At 47.0% G+C, this 10,663-nt stretch overlaps 2 protein-coding genes across 5 annotated transcripts in view; one reads left to right on the forward strand and one right to left on the reverse strand.

Annotated features, from left to right (window-relative positions):
• Positions 1 to 4,380, reverse strand: part of CAND1 (cullin associated and neddylation dissociated 1) — a 26,119-nt gene extending 21,739 nt beyond the window's left edge. Inside the window, exon 1 of one of the 2 annotated variants that reach the window (XM_083463351.1) lies at positions 3,823 to 4,300. In XM_083463351.1, the coding sequence (XP_083319477.1) occupies positions 3,823 to 3,890 (68 nt within the window). In that variant the 5' untranslated portion in view covers positions 3,891 to 4,300. Of the gene's footprint in view, positions 1 to 3,822 lie in introns of both variants that reach the window. The other variant, XM_083463352.1, reaches the window with a different exon arrangement.
• On the forward strand, positions 4,381 to 8,285 carry LOC310687907 (nuclear cap-binding protein subunit 2). Of its 3 annotated transcripts, none has more exons than XM_083463818.1 (2): positions 4,381 to 4,516; positions 6,972 to 8,285. In XM_083463818.1, exon 2 carries the CDS (start codon positions 7,028 to 7,030, stop codon positions 7,532 to 7,534), a length of 507 nt encoding a protein of 168 aa, XP_083319944.1. In that variant the 5' UTR covers positions 4,381 to 4,516; positions 6,972 to 7,027; the 3' UTR covers positions 7,535 to 8,285. The 3 variants fall into 3 exon arrangements, with proteins under 3 accessions (XP_083319944.1, XP_083319945.1, XP_083319946.1); XM_083463819.1 differs by having other exon boundaries at positions 4,474 to 4,615; XM_083463820.1 differs by lacking the exon at positions 4,381 to 4,516 and adding an exon at positions 4,561 to 4,948.
• Positions 8,286 to 10,663: the final 2,378 nt, after the last annotated feature.

Below are 10,663 nucleotides of genomic sequence, written 5' to 3' on the forward strand. Positions count from 1 at the left end.
GCGCGGGGCTCTCGCCGTCTGGCTGCCTGCGTGGCGCTGACGTCACGGGGCTGTAACGTGCCCCACATAGGCACACGCGGGGCGGCGAGCGAGCGAGCTCCCACATCCCATCGCCGGCTCTGCACCAGGCGGTAGAGCTCGGCGAAGTCGCCACGCTGGAAGGCCAGCAGCGCGCGCGCCTTGGCCAGGCTCTCGCCCGCCTGCGCCTCCAGGCACGGCGCCTCGGCGTCGGGCGGCAGCGAGCCCAGGAAGCGGCCCAGCTGGCCGGGGTCGCCCGCCTGCAGCAGCGCCTCGCACACGCACGAGACCTGCTCCGCCGAGAAGCGCGGCGAGCGCGGAGGATCGGGCGCGGCGGAGGCCGGCCCCGCGCTTGGAGAGGACGCAGCAGCCGTCGCCAAACCCGATCCTCCTTCTCCTGCTCCGCCGCCGTCCTCTGGCTCTCGGCCGGGAGGACCCTGCGGTGACGCGGCGGGCGCCGAAGTTGGCAGAAGTTGGCGCGCTTCCTCGGCAGCGCCTTCATCCTCCTCCTCCTGCCTCTGCTCTCCTCCGGCGGCGGGGGCGCGCCGTCCTCCCCAGCCGGGGGGCTCGGCGGGGCCCGCGGGTAAGGAGGCCATGTTCGCGGCGCGCGGGATCACGGCCCCCGTTGCCCGCCTCCGGCCCGCTCCCCTCCCCCTGCGCGCTGCCCTAGCCGTGCGGGTCTCCTCCCCCTGCGCCGCCGTCCCCTTTCCACATCCTAGGAGCCGTGGTCCGCCTACCGCCCCCGGGCCGGGCTGGCCTCCGCCTCCTGGGACGCGCGCCCACCCCTGCGGCCCCCCAAACTTTGGAGCAACTCTCCAGACGCTTCTCCCCCGCCTCGGTCTCCCTCCTTTCCACTTCTCTTCCCCCCTTCCTTCCCTCTTTCTTTCTCTTTCTCTCCCACCCGCCTTTCCTTCTATTAACTTTCCTTTCCCCTCCCTTCGTCCTTCCTACTTTTACTCCTGGGCTCCTCCCCCCTTTGCGCAGCCACAAATCAATCTCTCTCTCTTTTTTCCCCTCTCTCTCTTCTTTGCTCAGACGCAAAAAAGCGCTGCTTTTTGGAAATCCGGACTGCTGTCCCCGCTGAAACGATACTTTAAAAAAGGAAGAACCCACTGGCTCTTATTTCTGTTTAAAGCAGTAGATCCCGAACTCTTTTGGCCCACTGCCCCCTTGGTTCCACATCCCCCAGTGTCCCCTATGCTTACTCTATAGAAAGCATTACAGGGGTTAACGCGGCTCGCTAAGGAAGATATTAATAGAATTCTGCATTTGGGGGGAGACCCTAACAGTCATCTACCATTACCTTCTATGCTGTTACTATTTTTTTATTTTTTTTTTACATAAGTAAAAAGTGACCTTTCCCCATCTGGCATGGTGGTGTGCCTCGAGATTTTTTTCATGAAACAAGTGTGCCTTTGCCCAAAAAAGGTTGGGAAACACTGATTTATGGAATATTGATTGTACGTCCGTAGAAATGCTTTATAGTTTTTAGAGTTTGTAGGAATGATTATATTGCTTTAGAGTTTGAATAAATGGCTTTATTGTCTTTTAAGAAAAGTACTTTTAATATTTTACTTCATTTTTATATTCTTGTGCACTGCTTCAATTGTTTCTGGCTGTAATGGTAATGGGTACAGAAAGTCCTCAATGTTCTCTTTTCTGGCCAATAGGAGTACAGTTTGAGCAAATGCCAAAGGTATGATCTTGAATGATTGCTACCTGTACCTCTTGACTCCAGTGAATAAAAGAAGCTGTTGGGATAAATGGTATTACATTTTCTCCCCCTTACATGTACAGGAAAATGCAAAACGTCCCACAGCAGCTTAGTGCATAGGTAAAACACATGCCATGTGAGATCATGTGTCTCTATGCTCCCACTTGTGTGAAAATACCTGCCTTCTACTCTTTTTGGAATTTATCAAGACACATTACTTTTACACTAATGTAACATACTAACCATAGGTAGCATTAATCAAAGATCACAAATAGCTTCGAACTCGAGCTTGAAAATGAACATGATTATTTAACATTACCATTTGTGCAAAAATAAAGCTGCTGCATTGTAGCAAGCTCTGAAAAGGAAAGGGTGGGAGGAGAGAAAGGTGTGTTTGAGGCCCATGGGTACGCTTCTGGTCCTCTATTCACGGTTAGGAGGTCTGAAATAAATATGGGGGGGGGGCTTAGAAAAGTAGTGGTGGTGGGATTATAATAGGTCTCCCCAACTTTCCCAATTTCTTCCAGACCTTCACATCTCAACTAGGCCAGAACCACAAACCAATTACACAAAGAAGGATTTTTCTGACTGACATGAGGGCTGAAAAGGAAGCAGATGAAAGGCATACAAGAAGTTTAAAATACAGAGGAATATATCAACAGGTGAGCTGCACATTAATGAAGGAGCTCACAATGGCAAGTCAAATTATGGTGGAGTGACATCTTCAGAGAGTGCCTCTAACTAGCTCATATATGGTTCATTTTCAAGAGTGGATCAGCACTCATTCTGAGTAACGCAAAACAAACAAAATCAAACTAGTATGAAGATGTGACAAGTAACTTGGTTCATTAAACTGATGCAGGTGCAATACTTCTAATACCTTAACCAAACCATACAGAATCAGGGTTGGGCCACAGGATTTTGCACTGCCTTACTGCCCTTCACAGGTGAATTCATGTTTCTATATTACCACACTTACAACTACATGAAACATGACAAATTCTTACACAGGAACAATATCTATGTAGTAAAGAATATGCAAAATGCATCCATGTGAATACCTTTTCTGCTACGCACATACATTCATGTAAGACTACCACATGTATATCAAAGTCCATACTCTAAGGTAATTTTATAATACTAAGATCATCTTTGACAAGGAATGTGAAACCACAAGAAGTTTGAGCCAATACTAAACTTTTGTCAAAAGTACTGCATGTACTGAAAAATAATATTTCAAAGGATCACCTATACTGCCTGATTAAGAATGTTTGTGTTCAATTTAATTCCACCTATGGCATTATGGATAAAAATTAAAACCATTTTGTTGGCCACATTCTTATTACTGTTATTTACTAATGAGGAATGAAAGGAAGCATGCTCTACCACACCAAAGAGAAAAACCAGTGTGTCTGCAACATTTTATCCATCTTCTGTAATAGAAACAGGATGTATAAAAACCAAATCACTATACTGTATAACAAATAACTAAAACAGAGCCAGTGTGTAAGCACAGAATCCAATGGGCCAATGCTGATGTTAAAAGTAATCCTTATGTACATCGCAATATTCACAGCTTGATACTCTCTGCACGTTTACTAGAAGTCCCAATGGTCAACAGCTTTTGTTCCAACTAAACCTGCTTTAAGGCTGCAAATACAGACTGCAGGGGAAAGAAGTCCACCTTACACGGCAACACGGACGAGCATAATGGGAAGTACAAAATGCCGAGCAGCCTCCGGGGCGCGTAAGAAACAACAAACTTGTGGGCAACTTTCTGAGGAAAAGCGATGCCAGTGCGGCCGCGCCAGGGCCTCCTGGCTCCCCTTCGCAGCCCTGCGGAGCACAAAAGCCACGAGCGGGGCTCGGCCTCCTCCTCCTTCTGCCCAACGGGCGCCAACCCAGGCCCGAGGCACGTTGGGTGCGGCAGGAGAACCGAGGCGGCTGCGGTCTGGCCGGGGCAAGCCGGAAAAGGCCAAGGCGGCAGTGGCGGAGGGGGGGGGGGAGATCGGTGAGTCGAGGGTATGAGGGTGAGGAGGCTCCTCTTTCGCCTGGGCCGAGCCTGGAGCGGACTACCTGAGAGGCCTTACCTGAAGTCCTTGTCGCTCGACGTCATTTTCTCCAGCAAGTTGGAGATGTGGTACGAGGCACTCGCCATGTTGATGGTCCCGGTGGGGGCCGCGTCTCGCCGGCTCCACGTCGCCCAGTGCTGTGTGTGGCGGCGGCGAAGGGTGGGACGGGGCGGGCCCTTGTCTGGCGAGAGAGCGCGGCGGAGGAGGCGGCGGCGACGGTTCCGCGCGGCGCTCTTCCCCGAGGCGGGGGTGGAACACGGCGAGGCGAGGCGAGGCGGGCGGGGGGCGGGGAGGATTAGCGCGCGCGCCGCACGGAGGTCAGAACCATCGCCAGCGCGCGGGAACAGTCAAAGGGAGGGCCGGGAGGAAGAGGGGGTGAGGAGGGAGGAGGAGGAGGAGGGAGGAAGAACGAGAGCGACCTCTCTCTTATCTCAGGCGAATGGAGGAGGAGGAGGGCCCGACACCCGGCCGTCTGTTTGCCTCGCGCTCGAGGCCTAAGGTCAAAGTTCAAGGAGGCCCTCGCGCGAAAGGCGGGGGGGGGGAGCTGCGCGCTCAACGTCGCTACTTCGCAGGCCCCGATTGGTTCCCCGAGGCAGCCGTGGGCGGGGCTTGACCCGCGTGACGCACGCACGCACGCAGCGTCGAGCGAGCGAGTGCGCGCGCGGGGACGGTTAGTTGAGGAAGAGGGAAGGAAGGAAGCCTCGTTCGAAGGGTGAGAACCTCCTCCTCCTCCCACAATGCAATGCTTTCCGGGCTTAGAATAGTACTGGGCAGCGCATTTTGCGAGCAGACGGAACAGCCTGTAATATTGGTATGTGTAGGATAGCCCAGCGCGCGGAGAGATACTCGCCAGGTTTCGGGTTTTTTCCCCCCTACTCGTGGAGTCCAGAGGGGCGTTAGGAAGGTGCTCCTTGTCTACCCGCGAGCGCGTTCACCGCCACGCGGTTGGGTGAAATAGTACAAAGGATGCGTGTCGCTCAGCTCTCTCTCGGCTGGTCTCTCACACGTGCAGGTCCTTCTGCAACTTCTGGGGCCGCTTTCGATGGCGGCAGCCGCTCTTCTTAAAGTATGAAAAGTTGCACGTGGCAATAGCTGCCATCCTCTGCCCATTTATCTCAGAAGGAGGCCAGTCCTTGAGCTCAGGGTATGCTTGCTTCTCAGTAGAAATGTGTGTAGGGCTGCAGGTTTCTTTTGTTCAGGCTTCGGTTGTCCATTAAGTGTGCTGTATGGTGGTTTACTGTGATTCTCTTTATGTACTATCTTCTATCTGCAAATTGCTGTTGTCCCCTCCCAAGGTGTCCGTTCCTCATGAAGCCAATGCATCCTGTAACAGGCTTCTGGATTCTAAGCTTGCAGAATCTTAACTGATCCCACTAAGGTTACGGTCCTAAACACACTTATAGAAGAATAAACTTACTATAGCATGCTTCTGAGTAAGCATGCTTTTGCATGAGATTGGGGTATTGGGCTTCTCCAAGTCTTGAAACACAAAGACTTGGAAATAAGCAATCCATGGTGCCTGCCTCCATTTAGGAGTCTTGAGTAATTGCAGTCCTAAGCACACCTACCTTTGTGAACTCGGATCCAGTGAACCCTTGGTTCTTAGCTCTTGGAGTTGCATTTTCACTACATGTGTGGGTTAAAAAGTGTGGGTAAAAAAGTGTGCTGGGCTAGATAGGGCTTTGGTCTGATCCAGGAGGTCTCTACTTAGGTCTTTTCAAAAGCTATTTGCTAATTTTGTTTTAAATTTGATTAGCACTATCATAGGCAGCAGGGTTTCAAGTAGTTGCTCTCATAAATTTAGTAAACATTTCCTTATTGTACAGGTAGTCATAAAGTTTGGATGTGTGGTGGTGTATAAAGAATGAGGATTTACCCTCCGTTTTGCTTTCCTTGTAGTCATAAGTCCAAAGATGTTCACTTAGAGCCTCTTTCCTGCAAGGAACTGTGCAGAAGTTGCTGGACTACAGTTCCCATTAACCCCAACTTTCAAGTGCAAGGAGCAGGGGTAATACCTGTTGTAGCCCAACAACATCTGAAAAGCACCATGTTGGCTACCCCTGGAGAGGTTCAGCTTCACTGGTGACAGCCTCTAAAGAAGTGTGCATGCACATGAAAGCTCATACCAAGAACTAACTTAGTTGGTCTTTAAGGTGCTACTGGAAGGAATTTTTTTATTTTGACTATGGCAGACCAACACGGCTACCTATCTGTAACTGGATTTATGGGGAAAGTTCCTCCTGGTCTGTTCTTTAGACCTCAAGAACACCAACCTAGCTTTATGGCACAGTCAAGAGTGGTTGAAACAACAATCCCTGCACCATTGTTTTACAACCATTTGCTTTCAGTGAAAGTGTTAAGCACACACATAATATTGCAATCTTTAGCACGTTTACTAGGAAGTAAGTCCTACTGAAAATAGTGCATTGTTTCCAAGTAGACTTACATAGTATTGCACTGCATATCTTTCAAGTGAATTCAACAAGACCTAAAAATGCTTTAAATTGGACTGAATAGTGCCCGTTGTATTTCCCAGTGTGTGAAAGAGGGCCTTCTCGGTAGTGGTACCCGCCCTGTGGAACGCCCTCCCATCAGATGTCAAGGAAATAAACAATTGTCTGACTTTTAGAAGACATCTGAAGGCAGCCTTGTTGAGGGAAGTTTTTAATGTTTGATGTTCTATTGTACTTTTAAGTCTGTTGGGAGCCGCCCAGAGTGGCTGGGGAAACCCAGCCAGATGGGCAGGGTATAAAAATATTATTATTATTATTATTATTATTATTATTATTATTATTATTATTATTATGTTAACTGGGGTCCATTCTTGCTCATACCTAAATACTGGTTTCTGTAGGCTTAAAAGGCTTTCATCTGCAATTATGCAGCCTCCAGCACAATTAATTATTGTGAAAACACTTGCCAGGGTTGCATTGGTACAAGCAATATACTGATGTCCTACTATGAGGTTTCATAAGGCACTCTCCTAATAACCTGAAATAAGATGTATGTGTATTTGTCCTGGCAAATAGCAAAAGGACAGGGATGAAGAAACAGGGATTGGAATGGAGCCCAGGAAGATGGTCTGAACAAAGTCACACCAGTGTGACTGGCTCACAAAAGAAAGTGGGTGATGTACTCATAAAGTTGGCTAAAACATTTCTCCCTAGGTCTGCTCAGGAGCCGTGTGAAGGAACCGCTGCTGCAACACCGGAAGCTGGGCGAGATGTCGGGCGTGTTGAGCACAACGCTGAGCAGCCTCAACAGCGACTCGTACTGCGAGTTCAGCATGTATCGGGACCAGCACTTCCAGGGAAGTCGTTACCTGCAGGAAAAATCCCTGAAAAACTCCTGCACACTTTATGTGGGCAACCTCTCTTTCTACACCACAGAGGAACAAATCCATGAGCTCTTCTCCAAGTGTGGGGATGTCAAGCGCATAGTCATGGGGCTAGACAAAGTGAAGAAAACCCCCTGCGGCTTCTGCTTTGTGGAATACTACACGAGAGCAGAAGCAGAGCATTCTATGCGGTTCATCAATGGAACCCGTCTGGACGACCGCATCATCCGAACAGACTGGGATGCTGGGTTTAAGGAAGGGCGGCAGTATGGCCGTGGGAAAACAGGTGGTCAGGTACGAGATGAGTACCGAACAGACTACGATGTGGGCAGAGGGGGCTTTGGCAAGATTGTTCAGCAGCAGAAGACAAATCAGCAGTCAGTGATCTACTAATGGCTTTTTGGATTGGGTAAAGATAATAAAAAATAATTTTAAGGGGGGGGGGAGCTATGTGAAAATGCAGCAATCACATTGCTATGTGCAAGGAGGCTAGGAAAAGAGATAACTTCAAGAAACCATGCACACAAAGCAGAGAATCTAGCACCATAACTCGGGAAAGAAAGGAACAACATCTTGCTAGTGACTTCAATAGTTCTTAACTTTCTGTCAATGCACAGCTTTACTTGCTGTGGGTATTTCTCCTTCCCATGAAGATTAACTTTACAGGCATCCTGTTCATTTACTTTGAGGTAAACACAGTAAGATTTATTCCCACCTGCTAAGTAAATACTTTCACAACTCTTGTTCTCTTATTCCATACAACTGCTGTGCAGAGCTTCTAGTGAAGTGGCTGATTCCATACGGTTGATGAACTCTATCCTTGCCTCAGATATTCCTTGTTGAATGTATGATACACACACTTTTCAGGGAAGATAAATCAACTTATCTCCTTAAACTGTTCAATTTCAATATGCTTTTAATAAGAACTTTGTAACTAAGCCTGTTTGCTTTTTCTCTACCACTCCATCTCTCTTCCTTTTGTGCCTGGTCTTTTAGCATGTAAACCTTAGGGCAGGGACTGTGGGGGGGGAAATATGGTGACAGGCATTTTTATACATCCCAAAACTGCTTGCTATGTCAGCCCTACATGAGACTTACTGACTTATTTTGGTATATGATTTCAGTAAATATTATTCAAGATGGCTGCTGGTGGTATTTCAGTTATTCCATTGCAGGATTTTATTTTATTTTGTTCTACTACTGAAACTCGGATCTGTGATAGGCAACCACTTCCCTACTTCCTCAGGATGTTCCCCCCTCCCCCACTGTTCTGATTCAGATAGGGCTCTTTGTTAGCATGGATTGCCATGACTATATGTTGCCAGATATTTGACATCTGTAGAAGAACTTTATAGGGCTTGGACACAGACCTGGAAAGAGGAGATGGCAGGTTAGATGATGGAACTGACCTAAAACAACTGGTATACCTTTATTTTGGCACTACATTAATAATTTCCTGCAGGAACCACATCTATTATTTGTCCACTACAGCAGAGTATTTAACAGGCACAATGGAAGCAGTGAGAGTCTAAGCCAGGAATGGCCAACCTATGGGCTTCTGGATGTTGTTGAACATACAATTCCCATCAAACCTGATGGTTGGGGATGAGGGAGATGTAGTCCAACAACTTCTGGAGGGTCACAGCTTAGCCACCCTTCATCTAAGTAAAGTATAGCTAGCTACTCCTACGTTAACTGTGATGCCTCCATTGGACTTGCTACCCTGCAAAGACATCACAGAGAGGGTGGGCAGATAATGATGAGGAATAGGAAGAGGCTAAGCCCGGGAAAGGTCTTAGTGGATTGGTGGCTGAGAACCTGGAGCTGCAAAAAGAGTCTGACCTGAGATAGGGTCCCAGTGGATTGGAAGTTGGAGCTCTGAAGTTCTGATTCCATAGGAAAAGACACCAGCCTCGCCCTCTCCCAAAGCTATGCCCATTCCTTTGTTATATAACATTCCAGTGCCTGGATAAATATACCGTAGTTCTTGTCGTTTTGTTTTGTTTTAACGTTTGGCTCCAGGTGTGGGGGTGAGTTTCTGGCATCATTACCTATTTTGGCATCCGTTCAAATCCTGATCTAGAACTGAAAGGGTTTCATTCTTGCCATTGGTTGCAATTCCAGCCTACAAACTTAAGTGCAGAAATCCCTAAGCCAGTTTTTGATCTTTTCAGTATAAGCCTGAAGTAATTAATTAAGTTAAGATTTAAGTAGTTTTGTGAATCAGCCGTTCTACTGGCCTTTCCTAAAATTAGAATTCCAAGTTTGAAGCAAAAACTAAGGCCAACTTCATAATCTAATATTACTCCATTAATTTCAGTAGATTGATTTGGCCCATTTGGGGCTGAGTCCAGCATTTTTCTTGTAAGCAAAGAAAGGTTTTCATAGTTAAATTTGCACTAGTATAAATGGCTGAAATTAACTAGCATAGTCCATTCATCATGCAGTTCTCCAGCTTAGCCAGGTTGTGCTAACACAGCACAAACTGAATAAAAGTAGATGGCCTTATGGTGGGCTTTTTCTCTCCTTCCTTGACATCTGAAGGCAGCCCTGTTCCAGGAGGTTTTTAAAATTTGATGTTTTAATATGTTTTACATGTACTGTAAGCTGCCCAGAGTGGCTGGGTATAAACCCCGCCAGATGGGCGGGGTATAAATAATAAAAATATTGTGATTATTTATTTATTATTATTATTATTATTATTATTATTATTATTATTATTATTGCTGCTGCTGCTACTGCTACCACTACAAAGTGGGAAGAAAGAGTCCTTACAGTTATAGAATATTGACAGAGCCTTTTTCATTAGGCAAGGGTTTGACATCTTGCACGTCTGTATTAAGGGAAATGTATGTCTAGCTTGCTAGGTAATTCAGAGTAAAATCTAATTACTTGGTATTCCAGAATTCTGGCTCATAGGATCAGCCATAAGATTTCTACTGACACAAAGGCTAGAGCCCAAGCCCAGTCCTTGAGTATAACTCAAGTACACCACCCAGGTGCCAAAGGTAGGACAGAAGCCAAAGGCATCTGGCAGGCTTTTTATTGACTCCAGAGTGAAGTTAGGAACTACTATACACCTGTATCAAAGGGAATATATGACAAGTGGGGCAGGGCAACATATTGTAGTGTCCTTGCCATGGGCATAGCCAGGATTTTTGTTAGGGGGCCCCCCAAAAGTTGTTGAGCTCTTCTTTTATTTCTTGCTATGAATGTGATTCTACTCTGGCTGCTGCAATGAGGGCAATTCTACCCAGTCCAGAAAAACTAGAATGAAACATAAGAGATCTGGGTATCATATTCATTCACACACATACACACTTATTCCTAAATGTAAATAAGCACATTCAGTAAAATTGAGGCTGTAGTCCTAAACAGATTTGGATGTTATGGGTAAGTAAAATAAATTGGTCTTAATCCCAACCAAGACTGCCATTTTATCTGCAGGTAAGCGTGTATAAATCCAACAGAATATCTTATTCTGAATATGATTGTGGTGTTTAGGATTAGCGTGTCCATATC

This window comes from Podarcis liolepis, assembly GCF_965112155.1.
Source record: "Podarcis liolepis genome assembly, chromosome: 10".
Classification (NCBI taxonomy): domain Eukaryota; kingdom Metazoa; phylum Chordata; class Lepidosauria; order Squamata; family Lacertidae; genus Podarcis; species Podarcis liolepis.

Excerpts from the sequence above, each read along its gene's own strand:
- LOC310687907 (XM_083463818.1), top strand. The coding sequence starts at position 7,028 with ATGTCGGGCGTGTTGAGCACAACGCTGAGCAGCCTCAACAGCGACTCG.